This window comes from Charadrius vociferus, unplaced genomic scaffold (assembly GCF_000708025.1).
Source record: "Charadrius vociferus isolate BGI_N301 unplaced genomic scaffold, ASM70802v2 scaffold201, whole genome shotgun sequence".
In the NCBI taxonomy this organism is placed as follows: domain Eukaryota; kingdom Metazoa; phylum Chordata; class Aves; order Charadriiformes; family Charadriidae; genus Charadrius; species Charadrius vociferus.
The window spans coordinates 273,291-293,104 of record NW_009646936.1 but is presented as its reverse complement, the minus strand read 5'-3'; the positions used below and the strand labels follow the sequence as shown (position 1 = coordinate 293,104).

The window sequence follows — 19,814 nt, the reverse complement described above, 5'->3', positions numbered from 1 at the left end:
GAGAATATAATTGTACAGGCGACATTAGATATCTATATTCAGTTCACTAAAAAAAAAAAAAAAAAAAAACCAAAAAAACTGAAAGAAGAACTTTTTTTCTCTGCTGCAGGCTTCTTCAGTAAACTGAATCAAAGTAGGCTTCTCCTGGCTCCTTTCATATTGGTACCAGAATTACTTAATTTAGCCTTTTAGTGTGATGCACAAGTACAGCTATTCTGTAATGAAACAAAACTGTAATTTCTAATTCCTTGTTGTCTTGGTTCTGTTGTACATGTTTAAGAGTCAGCATAGTGTAAAAATTTCCTACTTAAAGTTACCAGATAGGATTCTGAATTCAGACATCAGAAGAGGTGTTTTTAATAAACTGCACTTTGGAATTTAGAACTCCATTTCCAGTATTTGGAATTTGTTGAGGCTCTGGAAATTCCTCTATAGGAACTGAGGGCTTTGATTTTTAGCGACAAATAGCAATATTTTGATTCTGTTCTCTTCTTTCTACACCACTCCTAACCCCTGAAGGAGTACGTTTACAGGTGTGATGAGAAAGCTGTGTAACATTAAAATGACCTCATCAAGAAATTGCACTCTATCATTTGTGAACTGAATACACGCTGGTGATAATGAAACAGATGTTTATATTGAAAATTCTATCATTGCAAAGCAGGTACAAAAGAGGAATCGGAACCCAGGGTGACATTGACTGGGGTTTGTATCATTCTCGGCATGGTTGCCCTTTTCTTATGAGAGGTTCCTGGAAAAAAGAGGGGAGGATGAAAATGGAAGTAAGTAAAAGCCATTCTAGGTGTATAGATTGAGGCAGTTCGTATCAAAGAAACTGATTGTCTCTGTGTACACACACACACTGCATGGTCTGCACCAGTCAGAAAAAAAAGTTGAACCGCAGAGGTGCACTTAGCCTCTCTACTCTTCCATCAGAGCACTTTGTTATTAAATGCAGCATTCAGTTGCATGATTGATAGGTGTTTACTGTTCAATAGGGAAATATTTGGAGAAGTCCTGCCACAATCTTCAGCAATTTTTTTTTTTTTTTAATTTTTTTACCACCACGTATAGAGGGGAGTACACACACGCATCATTACTGTGTGTCAGTTGTGAATTTGAAATCCCCTTCAAAATATATTATCGTTAGTCACTGCAAAAGTAAGACTCTCGTTTTGTTTACGTACAAATCAAAACCAAGGACCTAACAGTCCGTTGTCCAAATTTGGGAAACGCTTACTTCTGCAAGCACAGCTCAAAGGAGGAAAAAAAAAAAAAATCGTTCTATTAATTTACTTTTATAGTAAGCAAAATTTTCACAAAAATACTAGGCATTGTGTCATCTAACCTACTATGCGAAATAACTGATGGACTTATCAGTGCCAGTGTGTAAACTTGTATATTTTAAGGCAAGCAATTTTTTTGCTGTGATGGAAATGATTGACTTACTTACTTGGGTCAGCGGGGGGGGCAGAAGAGAGATGATAGTTCACAGAATAACCTGTGAACTTTCACCCCTCTATATGGAAACTTGTTTCAGGGTCAAATCCTTGTAGCTGCCTTCTTGCCACGGTCAATGCCAGCCCTACTATTCACAACACTGCGGCCATCGAGGCCTAGGTACGTAAACATTTAAGGAGTTTTTAAAGTTCTTTACATCAAAACAGATTTTTAAAATTTCTGTTTATAAGCTGTCACCATTTAACAACTATTATGTTAATGATGATTTGAAAGAATGTGAAGACTACTGCTGCTAAACTGTGTGGCTAAGCGCCTTTTTTGCCTTTAAAAAAAGAAAAGAAAAACCTGTATGTTTCATGTGGATTTTCAGAGTAGAACTTGAATGTGCAACTGCTGTATAATAAAATGGGGAAACTTTTTTTAATATATTTAAAATACGCCTAAACACTTTGTGAATGTCATTACTAAATGTGCTTGTATTTTGTTCAATAACTAGGTACACTTGGCACGCATGTTGCCAGTTAAACAGTTAACACTGCCTCCTTTCACGAGATGAGAAGAGATGCATTGGAACCAAAGTAGCGTGTTTAAAAATGGACGGTTATCATTTTGTTAAATACATATGTCTGAAATGGGTCCCTTGCCACTTCTGGATTGCGTTAGAATTTTCTTAAGTTGTTCTTTTTTGAAGATATTGATTTGTGTCTCGTGTGTCTGCGTGAATTCTGGTTTATACAAGATGTTAATGTATATAAAGCTAAGGTGTATTTTTTTTTAATTGAGTCTGTGAAAGGTTGTTAGAAACATATTTTTTTTGGAAGTTCCCACTTATTTTTTAAAACTCCAGTGCTAACTTTAGGACTTGTTTTACTTTTCTTTTTCTGGATAGGATCAGTTCTTAAGAGCAGCCCCTGTAACTGGAGGAATGGGAGCTCAACTGATGAGAAAAATGGGCTGGAGAGAAGGAGAAGGGCTTGGAAAAAACAAGGAAGGCAGCGTTGAGCCTATTATGGTCGATTTTAAGACAGATCGAAAAGGTAAGCCCTTCCTTAAATGTCTTATGGCAGTATAAACTTCTCGTGTCTGTTTTGGAGATAGGCAAAATAACTTAGAAGCAGTATGCTTTTTCTGGGTACAGCTTCACTGTAAAAATTAAGAATCTCGTAGATGATTTTGGTACTAGTTTTTCAAGCCCTGGATTATGTAACTAGGCTTTGTCCTTATGCCTGTGAACTCTTCCAGACGTTCTTTAACTATCCGTAGCCTTCACCTTCCATTTTAAAACATGCTTCTCAGTGGTCCTTAAGTTAGAGATGTGTTTCAGTTGGATGTATGGAGAAGGCACGGACAGGGAAACGAATTGTGGAAAAGCCATTGTGGTTGGTCTAGAGAAAGTGGCTGAAGCAGGAGTGGAGCAGGACAGAAGATTGAATAGTTTGGTCAGTATTAAACTGAGGTGAAGGACAGAGGTGAGAGCTACAGAGTTGAATTACTGCTGCCTTTCAGCTGAAGTCCTGATACAAATGGACTGTCACACTGATGTTTTTACATCTTCTGAATGGATTCTGTTTCTTTTTTTGTCCATCTGATTTCCCTGCTGTTCTGTCTCCTACTTTGATCCTGCTGCGGGCAGCTCTGCTCAACTACAATGATGTTTCCCTGATTGTTTCCAAGGATTGCTTTAGCAGTCTTTCCTCCTCTTCTTTATATAGTCCGTGGCCACAGGGGGAGAACTGTTGCACTTGTCTCTTTTGATTAAAAGAACTATAATTTTATTTACAGGTAGCATGCAGCTGCTTAAGCTGGCAGCATGGTTTATAATAGGCTATCTCACCAGCATATTCAGCAAGAGTTGTTTTCAGAGTCAATGTTTATGAAAATTTTCCATCTGAAATGCCTAACCATTTTCTAACCATTTTCTAATGTTCTAACCATTTTAAATATAAGATGCAGAATTTCAGCAGTCGAGATTTAAGATTTAATTGTTTTATTATGCATGTTGCCAAAATAAGTGAGTCAACACTGGCTGCAGGAAAAGAAATTCTTACTGTTGTTCTCCTAAATATTTTTTTAAAAATTGGGAACCTTTAATACATGAAATATACCACATCTAATATTAAAGCATGAAAATACATTGAATTACGGGTTTGCGTTAGCTTTTGTCACTGCTCATAATTGAGCTCAGAAGAAAACAAAGCATATAAATGCAAATGTTGTGAAGTTTATTTGCAGAGATGCTGTTGGAGGAATCTTTTAGGTGTCAAAATCGCTAGTTCTTGATACAGAGATAGTTCAATACTGCTCAAGTGACCGAGCTAGAAGTGAAAATATAATTTAAACATTTGAATATTAAGCGCAAAGAGGTAGGAAATGAGAAAGCAGGCCTACGTTATGAAAATACCTGTTGGTTTTCTTCCTAAATTCTAAAGATCTTCTAGCAGCATAGTATGGTTTTATAAATAAAGAAGTGCAACAGTCTTGAAGTACAGAACACAAGAATGCAGACACCTTCGTTTTATGTGAATAATGACCAAACTGCTTTTCAGCTGTTTTGCTTCTGTGCAACCTCTCTGTTGTAGGGGGGAGGGCCAGGGGGCGGGAGGGGAGATATCTGGTGACAGAGTGATTGCCAAGAACATCTTTGAAAAATATTTCGTTACTGTTAGTTACTATGATCTTGTTAGACATTGTCTTGTACAGTTCTCACTGCTGGTAAGAGTTCCTTTAATTTAGCTTGATTAATGCCAGTCTGAGGGAAGAAATTAAAACCAGTCAATTTCAGTATTATTTTCTCAAGCAGCCTACATAACATGGTGGTGGATTTTTGTGGTGAGGAGGGAAGGGTTAGCTCTGTTCGTTAGGTTGCTTGCTTCTTGTCACGTCATAGGAAAGAGGCAGTATCACTGTACAACCTGTGAACATTTTGAACATTAAAATAATTTTGCTGGTACACAGGTGTGTCACAGCTCAATTTTCCAGTTCTAGAAGCGTCCCCCAGCATCCTCATATGCTTTCTGATATAAATTTCTTAATGCCTGCAGAATTTGATACCAGAGTTCCAAGCATCGAGCACTAAGGCCTGAGACAGGATTAGATCCTCTTTGTGCTGTACATTCTGTAGCAGATAGTTTGCTCTTTCTGCTTCAGAACAGTCTTCAATAACAATTAAAAATCTTAAATGGAGTTAAGGGATGCCTCTTCCTGGTACGTGATAGATTCATCTGAAAATACTGATAACCTCAGTGGTAGCTGGACTTTGCTTTAATTTCATAATTTTAAAATATTTTAGTATTATATATGCAATCTTACCTGATAATTTCTACAAAAAAATCTGAAGGTGTTCTGTGTTGCTAAAGAGTAATTGTTAATGTTGAGCCAACCAAGTCTATAATACAGGGAGACAACTTGCATTATGAAGAGGCAGCATGTTTCATGCGTTACTAAGAAGCAACTGAACAGTGATTATACATTCATGACGAGTAGCTGAAAAGCTCCTTCAAACATTAGTGTTCTTTGATGCTTAAATGTATACAAAGTCAACTTTAAAAAAAGTTCTGTGTAGAGGTTTAAAGAAAAGTCAGAATTTTTTAAAAGGAGTCTGTCTGTTATTAAGTAACCAACCTGTTTTTGTTTTACAAGGGTTTTTTAACACTTTTTTAGAACTTATCCCCCAAGTAAAATTGTGTTTCTAGTTGCAGGAACAAGCAGTTTGCTAAGGAGTTACTTGGTAGGCTGCACTAAGACATGAACCAAAGTGTTGTCTACCTTTGCCTTTAGACCCTGTTTTTTCTAGACAGTGAGTGAGATCTGTAGTTCTCTGACAGACAGCACTGAAACCAAACCCTTCTTGGGCTTTGCTGTCAGCCAGTACGTTGTTGGTTGTCTATGTTGAAAGAAGTGTGGTCCGTCAGAGCTTGTCGGAGTCCACTGCAGCTTCCTTGAAAAAACCCTCTTGAAGTACCAGGGACAAGATGTGGAGGACAAATGTCAGTGACTCGGAGCGAGGGAGACACAGTATTAATGCGGAGAGCGACAGAGGTTTTTTTTCTTTGGTGGAAATCTTTGGTTAGTTTGGATATAAAATTCGGTAAGGGAAAAAACCCAACTTTGTTTCAGTGTTTGTTATCTGTGAGGGTTTCATGCCACTTGAAAAGACCCTACTTAAGAGCTGCATTGAATATTGGGATGAAAATCTGGTAAGGAGGGAAGGATTTTCTTTTAAAGCAAAACAAACCAAAACAAAATGCCAGCCAAAAAAAGCTGAAGGAACAGGAAGAAACTGGAAACAATTGCAGTATCTCCCTGTCTATTCACCAAAGCCAGGAACAGAAACAAATTGAGGTAAGAAACAAAGTAATGTTGAAGGATTGAAGTCGGAGAAATTCTGAAAAAACGGTCAGGTACTTTGTTTTTGTGTATTTAAGGTAATGGCAAAGAGAATGGGAAGAAACTTGAGTCACCTCATAAGCATGGCATGGTTACTGGCATTTGATACGTTTTTGGCAATTGTTACACTTTATTTCTTACTCTTTACAAGAGTAAAAATGCTTGGCTCCTGTGTTTCACAGTAACTTCCATTGGAACCTTGTGCTCTTTGTATTGACTCGGGGCCCAGTTGCATGCTTTTCTGCTGCTTTATATTGAGGTGTGACTGAAGTCACGGTAATTGGGCTGTGAACTTGCACATAAAGGGTGAATATTTGAATACAGTTAAATAAAGAGAGCACACGTTGTAAGAGCACACCACTGTGTTACTCGAATCGTAAAAGGACATACTAGGTACACTTTTTGCTGTTTCATGGAAATACTTCAAATGCTTTGTATGTTAGAGGCAAACTGTTAAGACAGTGGATAACTTTTGGGTTGCACAAAACGAATACTGAATGAGGGAATGTTTTTAAGTTTATCTCTTGTTCAGTGTTTCTCCAAAGGTGGCATGGAAAACCAGGGCTTTCCTGACTTGCATAAGACTACTCAAAGTTTTCTACTGCCTCACTTGTTTGGAGTCTTCCTGGGGCAGTTGAGAAGAATGTTATGTGTATCATGGAGGGGAAAAAAAAAAAGCTGGATGAAAGGGAGGGTTGAAAGACTTCTGAAAAGACAGTTGCATGGTGTCTCCAGGTTTCATCTCCACTGATAGTGTTACTGCTTTATTGATGAGAATACAGAAATCGGGTGGGAATCAAAAATGTAAACTTTATCATGTTTTGTTTAGGGCTTGTTGCTGTGGGAGAGAAGGCACAAAAGAGATCTGGACATTATGTTGTGATGAAGGATCTTTCAGGTGAGATTCTTACTTGTCCAAAAAACCCGCCTCATTTAAAATGATTGCTTTGAGAGTGGCATTGACATTTCAAATACATTTTGTCTTTAAGGTAAACATCCAGTTTCTGCGTTGATGGAGATCTGTAACAAAAGAAGATGGTCACCACCCGAATTTGTGTTGGTGGATGATAGTGGGCCTGATCATCGCAAACATTTTATCTTTAAGGTATGCTTGAGTTTCCTTGTTCGCTGTTGGTTTCTCTACTAAAGGTGATGTAAATTCATGTTTATATTCGTATATGAACATACAAGCCACCTCAGGCAGGCTGAGGACTGCTAATTTCAAAGTCCTGTTCCTGTGAAGGCCAAATCAGAGCTTTCAAGCACATTAATATGTAAATTTGTCAAGAAACACACTATTCCACTCACTAAAATTCATAACGTATGTAGTTTCATATTCTTGCTGTTTACTTGCAGGCGTGATGTTGAATCTTACTGTTGTAAAGGTAGTGAGCGAGATTTAGCGATTTTTGCCCTTCGATTATGTTACGATGTGGGCTTTCTTTTTCGTGTAAGACCTTGTATTAGCAGTTACTGCTTGGAAATGATTGTGCTTACAGACCAGACGTGGATTTTGTCTACGTCTAAAGAGGAATTACATAAAGAACGTGCTTAAAAGAGCCTCGAAGCAGAAATGAAGAGGCACTTTCTAACACTTCCTTTTTTTCCTCCCCCTTTCCTAAACAGGTGAGAGTCAATGGGAACGAATACAGGCCTACTTTTGCCAGCCTTAATAAGAAGCATGCTAAAGCCACAGCAGCAACTGCGGCTCTCCAAGCGATGGGACTTGTACCAAAGGAAAGCATGGTTAATACCACCATGTTTAGGAGTGCCTCACACCGCTAGATATTGTTTTTTATATTGACATTATTTCAGATAATTTTACTCTGCACAAAAATGGTATTTGCCCTTTCATGTTGTAAATACATCGGCAATTCCCACGTTGTAAAAACTGTACAGACACCTTCAGGTTTTTCTTTTGTACCATCAAAATGTATTTAAATCATACTTAGTTTTTGGTATGTTTATATTGTTTACATTAGTGATGTAATTATTTCTTAAATGACTAAATCAGATGACAGACTCTGGAGGCATCAGTAATCTAAACCCTTGTTTTAAAACTCATGCAATTTCTCTTCAATACGGAATGTTAACACTTTCATACTGTTTTGTACTATGCTGCAGTTTTCCCTGGTCTCGGTAAAGCTACTCGTGCACTTTTGCCGACAGCTGGTAAAAGGTCGTGCGGCTTACGTGGCTTACCTTAGTCTAGTCGAGGCTGGCGTGTACTGCTGGACAGATACTGGGCCAGTACTGGGACCCCTGTGAGAAAGCCCGCGGCGGCAGCCCTGTTGTACAGTGTTAACGCTGCGGCTTCTCTTTGAATTTCGTGTGGGGGTTTAACTCGGTGGTGCACTGCGACTGGCCGTACAGCCCGTACTCTAGGACGTACGCAATTAGGCAAAAGACTTGCGTTCAAAGGGATGGCAGAAAGTCCAGCAATGGAACCGATCAGACTTGCGATGTAAAGGTGACTCTCCCTGCATGTTCTAAGAAGGGAGATGATGGAGTTGTCTATTCCAAACAAATTAACACACTGCCTGATGTTGATTGTATGAATTTGTGGTTAATGTGAATTTTAAACTCTAACAAATCTACAACTGGATTCGGGGGGGAGGGAGGGGATAGAATGATGCTTAAATTGTTGTACCCAACTTGGTCAATAAAGCAGCACAAGTTCATAATCTTAATCACTGGTCAGTAAACGGTAATTAAAATGTATGCCAAAACAATTTTTTGAAGAAACGCACAGTATAAAACTATGCTTTATGAAGATTATCAGCAGCTGCTAGGGTTGCAGAATCAGTTCTAGTCATTTTTGGTTGCTTTGGACTATTACCAAATTAACTCCTTGGGCTTAAATTTTCCGTAATGGTACTCTGCCCTTAAGGAGACAGCATGATCCAGAGTTTTGGCAGTTTGACAAGGAAGAGGACGTAGAAAGCTTTTCCTTCCTCTTTTTTTTCTTTTGTCCTTTTTTTTTTTTTTTAATTTAAGAAGTATTAGTATTTTAGCTATGTGCACTTTGAATTGGAAAGGGCATTGAACACCTCTTGCCAGATTTGTCTGAGTAATGAGCAGATTGCCAGGATTTACAGACTCTAGTGGTTCAGGTGCTTACTTCAGAAAAGTCTTTTTGAGGTCTCTCTGTATGACATCTACTGACCAGAGCTTCGTCTGGGGCAGGAACAAAATACAGTTTGTACGCAGTAAGCCTGTGCTCAGGCCTGACGTGAATAACCTTTGCAATGGTAGTAGGAACGTGGAGGTGAAGAATTACGAGTACCTATTCTTCCACAAAGCAAGGTGACTCTGTGTGTATTCTGTCAACTGTTACGGAACAAGGTGTCTGCCTTTGCCCTAAAGGGACAAGGATCAATGTCTCGTTTTGTGTACAGCAGAGAAATGGTATTTGGTTCTCCACCATGCATTTCTGAGAAATAAAGCCCCTTACTAGTCTGTCAAAGCGCTCTAGAAATGCCTAAGTTAATCTTAACTTTCATGGACATAGTTGTCTTTAATTAAACTTTTTTCCCTTTGGCGTCTCGCCTTCAGTCTCTGACTAAATGTTTGAAAATCTTCTTGCCTCGTTTGCTGAACTAGCTGGAAAGTGTTTATAAAATCCAAAAGAAAATGCGATGGTACAGCAATGGAAAGATCTACTCTGGGAGAACTGGGTATTGTATCTGGCTTAGCCTAAGTCTGGCTTTTTGATATACAACTTAAAGTCATTAACTCGGGATGTGGGAGCAGATCCTTATCAGGCTTTTGTTTAAATGTCTGGTTTGATAGAGCTAAAACATGAGAGATGTTGATCATTCTGTTTAGTCTGTGGTGTCCATGTCAGCAGTGGTTTCACAGCTGTACAGTATCAAATCTGGGAACGTACAATCTCTTGTTCTTTTTTTGGGGTCTATATTCCCCATGTATAATGTAAAGATACATGTTGTCTCACAGCAGCAAGGAGCAGATGAATTCAGTCCCATTGGAGACTCGGTTTAAAAGACAACTGTTTAGGAAAGTTCTGGATTTCATGCCTTAAAGATGTGGTACTGCATGTGGATTTAACCTTTGGTCTTAAGGAAGACATAAAAAAAGAAAATAATTAAGGTCTGTAATGCCCTAATTGTGACCGTTCTTGATTTTGAGGTTTCTGTTCTAGTTTCATTCCTTGTTGTTTAGAATGATACATGAATCTAAAGCTAGTGCAGCGATGTGCTTCTGTTAAATTTGTAAATTGGAATTGGTTTGAGTGTCCTTTGCATGCAGGAATAGAAAAGTAGTGATATATTAAAAAGAAAAACTAGGAAATGCTCTCTCGGAACCTGGTTATTTATGCAGCACTTTTAGCTGTCTTAAAGGTGAATAGCCTGTGACTCCTGCTGATGGAAGACGTGAACTGTTTGGTTGTTAGATTTCCTTTTGCTGCAGAATGACTTTCCTGGAAGTAATCTCACTGGAAGTGCTTCTGACTTCCCTGTCACACGAGGGAGGAGCATTTTGAAACAGGTGCCCCAGCACTTGTAGCCAGCTTCCACCGGAACGATTTCTTGGCAGTCTTCTCGTTTGTAGTTTTCAAATAGTTAGGACTGGAGGAGCAGGAAGGTGTGAAGCTCCTATCCTTGGAAATTTAAAATTGCCTCTCAAACTGCAAAAACTAGATGAAGTCTTAATCAACTGCTTCAGTCTCTAGCTCTCCCAAACAAATCATGGTTGTGATGAAAATTCACCCATTTGGACAGGTTAAATAAATCAATCTTACTGCTCGACAAGCGTCTGGAATAGTGGTAGTACGTATGGAAAATACCTTTAGGTAGAAGAGCAGCAGACTGGATAGTGTAATGCTGTAGCTTTTATAGGGAAAGTTCACTGGAGCCAAGTACACTTCAAGAACAGCGCTGAATCCCAGAGCTGTAAGCAACTGGAATATGCTTCCAAAATTCCAGGCAAAGCTATGACTTAAAACCAACAGACGCTTTACAGTGCAGGGAGGAGCTACAGCTCAGGTCACTGTGCAAAAGCATGTGATAAAAGAATTTGGTGGTAAAATTTTGAAATTACACAGTTCTAGATTACAGGAATGTACTTGCAATTCATTTTTTTTTTTTTTAAATGACTGCGAGCTATTAATTTGTGTTAGTATTTCCATACCTCGTATGCTAGATGCAGAAACACAAACTGGAACTGAAGTTAATAGTAATTATTGTATTTCCTAGAAAACAGGCAGGCTCAAGTCCACATACCAAAATGGTTATTGGCTTGATTAAAATTGGCTTCGCCATAGAGGCAGCTACAGAACTGCTTTTTTCCTATAGCTTTTGGTAACTTGTTCCGTGTGCTACCACGCGCCTTAAGTAGGCCCACTCCTTAAGGGCATGCTTGGAAGGTGCTGCCTCTTCCAGAACAGTGACGGGGAGCAGCGTTCAGAAGGGCTCTCCCGTGTGACAGCAGGGGAAGCTGTGCCCTGTTCTGTGCACCAGAATGTGGTCGCTGTGAGAACCACTGGTGGTGACCTGTAGCCCTGGGCTGGGGCTTAGTTCACAGCAGACTGCCAAGCCCAGTAGGAGCGGCTATGACTGACAGAGGCAGACAAGACAGATTAAAAAAAAAAGGCATCGAGTTAACTGTTGCTCTCTTAAAAAGTAACTAGAAATGAGTGTCATTAACACACCAGCCGCTTTAGAAACCCAGTCTTTCGGTATTCCCCACAATGCCATTGGGACTGGATTTTCACACCTGGTGTCTGATGCCAGTCAAAGGGGAAAAGTTCGGTTACTTGCTTCTAGATTAGTTAGGGAGAAGTGTAAAGATTAACTAAGGCTGGACTGTACTACCCTGAACTCTACCAGAAACAAGAGTATTTGACATTATCAAAGTATTTAATATTCTAAGGTGCCTTTTTCCATTATAAGAGAGGGACTTTCCCTTTATCTAGGTTTTCTAGATGTTACCTTGATCAGGGTACCACTAGTCTGACAGTGTCATGGTAGCTACTGTCAATTAACAAATGTAAAGTATTCCAGTGTCATTATATACATGCTGTATTCCTGGGGGACGATACTTCAGGTGGTGTCAATATAAAGTAACTGAAAGGCACAGGAAGCTTTCATCATGCCTCAATCTGCAGTAACTTCTTTACATGCTCAGATTTTTAGGTTTACAGGTTGTTTCCTCAAGTAAGACCTGGCTACAGTGTAATGTTACTGTTACAGGTGAGCAGAAGGGCACTGTAGCAGCAGCCCACCACACGGCGTGAACATTGCTTTACTTTCTGTGCAAAATAGTGGTTGAATTAGAAATCTCACTGGAGCGCACAAGCATGTGATGGCATTCTACATCTGGGTCTTCAGATTCAGTATTCTCTGCTGCAGGGATCCGATCGCCCTTTAGCTGTGTAAAAACCAACATACACACCTCCAAAATAACGGCTTTGCCTACTCCACCTGAAGTGAAACAGACCGCCTTAGACATGTTAATAGACTCTGCTATTGCTATGAACATACAGAGTCACAGCAGCAGCTCCCTGCTGCCTCCCAGTTTCTGTCTTCCATCAGGTGGCACAACTATTTCATTCCTCCAACTTGATCTGATTCAGGTGATAGTTCGTACAAATGGCTTCCGAAAAGTCTAGCTTATTTTAAGGTAAGCGTGGGTATGGGAATACTGGAATACTGGAGAGCTAGTCCAGGCACTTCTGAGGAATCTTAACCCTTTAATGTTGACTCAGCAGCAGCCAGAACTCTGTGTCCATCTGACTTTCATCTATCTTTGCATGCCGACTCTAAACCAAGAGGTGCAACATACCAAGGTGTAGCTCCCAAGCTTCTGGCAAGGTGCTGTAAGCAGCCTTGGAAGGGGTTTTGCCAGGAGTTCCCCCCCATCCAAAATAGTTAGGAGTTACTGCACAGAGCAGCAGCAGAGATTCCGCACTTCAGAACAGAATTTGCACATGCATAAAGAATGCAGACCTTTCAGACGCAATTCAGACCAATAAAAGATACTCATGTTTTATCAAGTTTTATTTTAAAAAGGCTTTCTAAAATACAAAAGGAGATGTCCAAGGTCTTTTCCTTCATTCCCTTTAAAAGTCCTTTGAAGTGTTTTATGATGGGTGATGTGCAATAGTTGTTGTCTGTAATGTGCAACTAGATTGTATCCCTCCCGGTATGGCATAGGTGCTGCCCACGTAGACCCGAATGAAATACAGCAACTGCACAGTAGAGAGCATTCTTTTCCATGAAGTGGAAACAAGCATAGCTAGGACTTCCAGGTATAAGCATAATCTTTCATTTCCAGAGATCGGATGCAAGATTTTCCCAGTGTTGGACACTGACTCAGTTGATCCAAAGTCTTAGGATGCAGTCCACAGGCAGTAAGATCTTTGTGTATGGTTTCCTGTGGAAATTCACATGAAGATAGACATGGAATAGGTATTTCTTGTTGAAATACCTGTAGTTCTTAATGTTCATTTGGGTACCTGTGGGGAACTCTGTAAAAGCTAGTTTTCCAATTATTCAATTCCTGAGGGAATGACAAGCCACAAGGACTGTCAGGTGGTGATCACAAGTAACTGGGTGTAAACCCCATATATTACGGGAAAGTTTTGTGTCACTTGGTGTCCTATGGTTTGCAATAAAGATACTATTCCTAACAGGAAAGATTGTCTCTACTAGTTTCCTTACCTTATTTAAGGCAGGGCTTGCATCATCAAGATGAGCATTAAATACTGCGGTTGGCTCGTGTGCATACAGTACAGCAGAGAACGCTCCCCTCTGTGCAGCCCTGAGCAGCATGGTCAGCGAATGCAAGGAATGAGGCATGACGGGGCCTACGATCTCCAAACTGAATATATCCTCATACGCCGAGTGAACCCTGGCTTTGGCGTTTATACTTCGAGCCTGAAGACAAGACGACACAGGATTGGTTTTTGACATGCAAAAATCAAGTCCTGATTTTCATTTACTTAAACACCGCGGTGCCACAGCCCCGTTACAGGTTCAAAATGCTTTTCGATATTGTCAACTTACTGTTCAGTACATGAGCGTTATGATGGTTTTACTGTCTTTCTAACAACTCTTAAGATGTCTCAACTGTGACATGCAGGTATGCTATACAGTATTAAGAAAGTTAACTGCAGAACAGTACGAACGACTTATTATTATTATTCTCCTCGAAGACGACTGCACCACCTATACTGATAGCGTATCCTTTAGCACCCACCACCTCCTTACAGTAACAGATGGTGAGCCATGGTTCTGAGGCTCCCTTCTTGCAAGCAGCTGTGATGATAGTTTGAGACCCCATAATAGTATCTTTTTAAGAACCATTTCAGTATCTGGGAAGTCTACTTAACCTCTTATTTTTCAGGATGTGAAGAATGCAAATACTAGGATTTCAGTTTAGCAGCACAAATCTATGTGGCTAGAGACAATTTAGCAGTCTATATCGCAGTTAAAATTGCTATAGCAACAAAAACTACTCTGCAGTACCTGCGGGAAACTATACAAAGTCAGTGTCTAATTTACTGGGTGAAGAAACAACTTTCTTTTAGAAAACAGAGACAGTTGTGTTACTTACTTTGAGCGTTTGCATTGTTCCACCTCGGAAAGCAACAGGGGACAACAAAGTTGGTGGAAGCCCTGCTTGTGGACCTGCAACGGCCACTAGGCTCTTACAGTTTATCAAGAAGTTCAGCAAGGTGAATGTGTTTGTTCCTTTTACTAATGCAAGGGATTCGGGTCTGTGATCCATCTGAACCTCATGCTTCTCCTTACGACTATTGACTGGAGTCAAAGGAAAACCATGAGGAAGTGAAAAGCATCAGTCCACCAAAAGAAGAATCAGATCAGTGCAACTCCAGGAGAAACCCACCCCTCCATACCCCTCTGGCCAATCAAGTCATTTCAACAAACAAAATTAAAAAAAAAAACAACAAACCACAAACCACTAAGCTTTACACTCATTCAGATTTGTTCTTCAAATACTAAACAGCATCTTAAACCTGACTTCTGATTTCATTATTAAAAATCTCACGTGCTCCCAAGTGCAAATGGAGCTAGAGAAAGACCGGAGTTAATTGGTCCCTCTGAAACACACACAGTTTCTCAGCAACAGCTGTTCTGGTTTACAGCTGTGTCCCTACTATGCCACGCTCATTCCAAGTGTAAACCTAGCCTACCTGAACATACACCCTTTTCTTTAAAAAAAAAAATAAAAATATCTAACTAATCTTTTCAGTGAACCTTTATGCGGGGTGACACAATTAGTTTGTGATCTAACAGATCTTACGGTTACATTAACAATTCACAATGGCTTTTCCTTCAAGAAGCAGCATCCAGAAATATGTCATAAATTCAAAAACGAATGCAGAGTCTTTTAATATGCAGTAATGTGAGTATTGATATTTGGGAATAAGTTCTCAAAAGCTTTGATAAAACTTAAATCTATACCACAAGAAGGTAACACCTGCCTGGTTTTCCAGTGTCATACATCTTGATGTGCAAAGAAAGGATACAGTTTAATAGAAATAGCATCTGGTTTCTTCACCTTGTCTTGGACTCCCATCTCCTCGAGCCAAGAGAAACTTTCATCATCATCATCACTTGGAGCTGGTTCCCTGGGAAACACAGAATCGGTGTTAGGAGGGCAATACTTCCAGCAAAGTTCTTCCAAATGGGATGTGTAGGAGTCTGCAGACGTGCATGAATTCTAGCATTGTAGAAGACTTTATTACGTACTCTCCATCTTCCATGCTGTTGCCTGCTTCGAGGCTGTTAGCAACTTCGGCTTCCAAGTTCACTTCAGAGTTTTTCTGTTTCCTGACTCTACTTTCTTCTACCAAAGGTAAAGAAAACTCTATGCCTTGAACAGAGGAGGAAAGGAAGCAATTAATGGTTTTGTGACACAGCTAATGCACTTTATCAGTTATTCAAATGCTAGTTGGACTAGTTTCACTTTACCTTCATTTCTCATGGCTTCCCTTAAACCTCTAGTTGTGGGAGAAATTACAGCTGTGATAACCTCACTTCCCGCAAGACCAGCTGCACGGAACAGGACAGTAAACTGGTAGGTACATACATAGAAGTAGGGACACAGTTTGGCTTTGAGCAGATTGTACAGAGAAGTAAAGCTGACTGACCTGCGAATTAGAATAAAACAATTCAGTAACTGAAGTGAATTCTTTGCTATCGATGCATCAGACTGGATTTGGCTGGGTGTCAGGGATGCGTACTCTGCGCGGGTTTGAGAGCATACTGAATGATCAGCCGGATTTTCAGACGTGCTCAACATCTAGGAAGCTGCACTCCTCTGAAAGGCAGCCTGTTTGCGAGTGCTGCACTCCTCCGGCATACTTGCTTTCTAGCATGTGGTTTAGAAACACATCCTGTTTGTGAGCACTGTGCTTTTCCAGCATACTTGCTTTCTAGCACATGGGTTTACATGAAGCATCAAAGGCAACCTGCTAACAATTTATGGAATTCTACCCAAATCAACAACTAGAACTGGAGAGGGGCATTCCACACAAGAAGGTGGCTTTAGTCTTTTATTTCCTTAACCTGGTCATCAAAATAATGAGCATTCTAGCTGAAGGAAAAAAAAAAAAAACAAACTAAAAAGCTTTCTCACAAAAATGGGAAGAACTTGTGCATTAATTAAAATCCTGGTGTCTTAATCTTACTAAATACATTAGTTGTTTGGTTCCACTTACCAGTCACTCATTAGCACTTGTTGCAAGGCTTCATCCTGCGACCAAGGACTGGCCCTCCCAACTATTTTTCTGTCTGCTCCAATCCGAGGGAACAGCTGCAGCCACGGCACTGAAGGGTGAAGCCAGTAAACGAGGCTTTGCTGAAAGGCACAACGCAGTTCTGTCGACAGTTTTGGTTCCTAGATGTCAAAAAGTATTTTATGAGGACAGTTTACTTAAGGCAGCACTGTGAGTGATGAATTAAAAAAAAATATTACATTAGATGCTTAAAAAAACCCCAACCCCCAGGTTTGTGAATAAGCCAGACTGAAGAAAGATGGACAGCGACTGGCAACTGCTCCACAGCTGAAGTTCAATGACATTCATCACTGTTTGCCACTATAGGTACAAACGATGGACGGAATTAGATTAGTAGTCTAAATGAGCCTTATTCTTAATGCAAGACCAAAACAAAACAGAATGAAGCCTTCACTGCCAGCATGTTTAAGGAAAGGTGCAAAGATACGTTGTCCTTTCTGAAGCTGGAGCTTTGAGCTACGCTCTTAAGTATTACCTGTATGCTCTGTGGCAAGTTTGTTTCTGTAGCTCTACAATGCTGAGCAAATCCTTGAGCTTCCTCTTGTGCTTTTAAGTGTTCGGCCCAGGTAAAAGGTTGGGAAGACATAAATAGAATTCGTGTTTTAATACTCCAGTCTGCAGGAAATTCACATTTTGGTGAGGATGGAACTTCCGGTACAGCAACAGGTAAATGAAGGTCCTTACAAAACAGAAATAGCGTAAGTTAACCCACAACAAATTTAAGAAAAGCCCTGTGTAGCTACCGATTTATATTTTAGTATGTTTAGGTCTCCTCCCATGTTCATTTAATATATCTTTCCTGGCAGGCAGGCAGGTCACATACTGGACTACAGCTACTAGATGTAACATCTTGAGTTCAATAGCCTATGAAAAGACAATTTGAACCTGTCGTCTCCTCCATATTTTTGTCCGATTCAGTGCAACAGCAAAAATGCCTAGCTCATTTTGATCCTAAGGAAGTACTTGCATTAAGAGACATCATACTTAAAAAAAACAAAAAGCTTTTGCTTTTTTTTCTGGATTACAAGTTACACAGAATTTGACTGTTCATAGGCTAAACAAAATCACAGTTTATACTCAACTGATTATTTTAGTAACAGATTCTAATAGAAATACAGCATTATATTGTTTATAAAAAGCAGAAGAGTGTTTTCATTCACAGGAGTCTTTCCAAAAGTCATAAACTAGGAACAGATACAAGGATAACTGATTCAAAAAAAAGAAAACTTAGCCTGAAGTTTATAAAGACAAGAACTCCCACGCCAAAACAACATTTCATTTCATACTCTCTCGGTGATTGTAATGTCAGACACTTCCTAAAGGATGCAAAAAAAACCCCCACTGGGGAGCTCTAAGACAGTTTGCGTTTTTTGAGAGGTCACTTTTCTATTCTACTTAGTTTGAACTTAAGTTTCTGAACCTGTAACAACATTAGACATTATCTGCTTGAAACCCTATTTCAAGGACTGGTTTTAAGGTACTCTCTCTTTCTTATGTGCCTAGTGAAGTCGTGTTTATTACCTTTCTGCAGCTGAATAAAAGACTGCAGAGGATACATCACTTTGAAGAACATCCTTCTCTCAACAAAATATAAACCAAAGAATCAGGAGAATTATGGTCAACATGGCAATAAAACTGGAAGAAGACAACCACCTCTGTCACCTAGAATGGTAGCAGTAGCGACATCAGGAAGAAGGCTGGCTTTTAAAAGACTGTCACCATAACAGTAAACTTGAAGGCAATTTAAGAAATTTTCTTGGACACTGTCATTTTAGTATATCATCTTAGACAGAAATTGACCTAATGGACTAAGTTAAACAATTTCAGCCTTTTTTTTGTGAACTGAGAACAGCTGGAAACGTTTCAGAAGCAGTATGCAGGGTTTCGTACCTCGGTTAGGGCAAGGACGTCGGTTCTTTCAGAGGGCTCTGCTCTCCTGATGGGCTTATCTTCACAAACAGGCTCTAAAAGCTGAATAAAGGAGGAGTGCAAGATGCAGCACAAAATAAGCACCAGGTTGATAATTAAAAAAAACGCCCCTTGCAGAGAAATGTCAAGAGTGACAGCCAGCACATACACACTGCAAGTATCCACCCTTGGGTACAATCGAAAGGCACCTACATAGAATCATAGAATCCTTACGGCTGGAAAAGACCTTTAAGATCATCAAATCCAACCCTTATCTAACTCCACCAGGCCCACTTCTAAACCATGTCCCTGAGCACCATATCTAGACTGCTCTTCAATGCATCCAAGGATGGCAATTCAACCACTTCCCTGGGCAGCCTGTTCCAGCCTTTGATAACCCTTTCAGCATAGAAGTTTTTCCTAATGTCTAACCTAAACCTCCCCTGGCACAACTTGAGGCCATTTCCTCTTGTCCTATTGTTTGTTACTTGGGAGAAGAGACCGACCCCCACCTCGCTACAACCTCCTTTCAGGTAGTCGTAGAGAGCGTTAAGGTCTCCCCTCAGCCCCCTTTTCTCCAGGCTAAACAACCCCAGTTCCCTCAGACGCTCCTCATAAGACTTATTCTCAAGACCCTTTGCCAGCTTCATTGCCCTTCTCTGAACCCTCTCCAGCACATCAATGTCCTTCTTATACTATGGCACCCAAAATTTGCTGAAGTTCGACACTTTCAGTCACCTCACATATCAAACAGAAACAGCCCAAAGAGACTAGAAAGACTATCAGCCAAATTAGCTCCTGATGAGGGATATTAATATTTGCAAGAATTTCCAGAAAGAAAAGCAAGATGGAAGCCACCATTTTCAAAAGCAGCCCCCATTCTGCATGCCTTCAAGCAGCATTTGCTTGAGCCTGAATTTCTGCTGGACAGCCACTAATTGCAGGTGCCATTCCGAGGACTCCTTTGGTTCAAAAAGAAAATCCCAGGTATCTCAACTTGATAGCTCAGAAAAGAGGCATCCTAAACCACAGTACACTCTTGAAGAGATGGCCCAAAGTCATTGCGTACTTGGGAAGTCTGAGAAACTCTAGGAGTGGAAACTTCACCTCTGAGCCCTGTCCTGAAGGACACGACTCGTATGCAGACCTGACGGCATAATACACAGTCGTGCCGCCTGATCACGAGCAAGGTTACCAGCAGTTATGAAAAGATGTGCATAATGGCCATATCCTCACTTTTAAGGATAAAATCTTGGTAAGTGAAAAGAGCCTC

The 19,814-nt window shown here is 40.1% G+C and overlaps 2 protein-coding genes across 2 annotated transcripts in view; one reads left to right on the top strand and one right to left on the bottom strand.

The window, feature by feature from the left end:
* Positions 1–8,537, top strand: part of SON (SON DNA binding protein) — a 39,458-nt gene extending 30,921 nt beyond the window's left edge. The window contains exons 10-13 of the mRNA XM_009894917.1: positions 2,351–2,498; positions 6,677–6,745; positions 6,837–6,952; positions 7,474–8,537. Coding sequence (XP_009893219.1) covers positions 2,351–2,498; positions 6,677–6,745; positions 6,837–6,952; positions 7,474–7,632 — 492 coding nt within the window. The 3' untranslated portion in view covers positions 7,633–8,537. The remainder of the gene's footprint in view (positions 1–2,350; positions 2,499–6,676; positions 6,746–6,836; positions 6,953–7,473) is intronic.
* Positions 8,538–13,104: 4,567 nt separating this feature from the next.
* On the bottom strand, positions 13,105–19,603 carry DONSON (downstream neighbor of SON). The gene is made up of 10 exons (XM_009894915.1): positions 19,577–19,603; positions 18,524–18,604; positions 17,109–17,312; positions 16,556–16,734; positions 15,807–15,985; positions 15,585–15,708; positions 15,362–15,463; positions 14,425–14,623; positions 13,530–13,745; positions 13,105–13,242 (listed from the first exon to the last, which is right to left on the bottom strand). Exons 1-10 carry the CDS (start codon positions 19,601–19,603, stop codon positions 13,105–13,107), a joined length of 1,449 nt encoding a protein of 482 aa, XP_009893217.1.
* Between the last annotated feature and the right edge of the window lie 211 nt (positions 19,604–19,814).

Excerpts from the sequence above, each read along its gene's own strand:
- DONSON (XM_009894915.1), bottom strand. The coding sequence starts at position 19,603 with ATGACTTTGGGCCATCTCTTCAAGAGT. Across the intron at positions 18,605-19,576 it reads TGGGCCATCTCTTCAAGAGT|CTTTTAGAGCCTGTTTGTGA; the intron begins GTACTGTGGTTT and ends TCCTTTATTCAG. Across the intron at positions 17,313-18,523 it reads ACGTCCTTGCCCTAACCGAG|GACCTTCATTTACCTGTTGC; the intron begins GTACGAAACCCT and ends CTGTTTTGTAAG.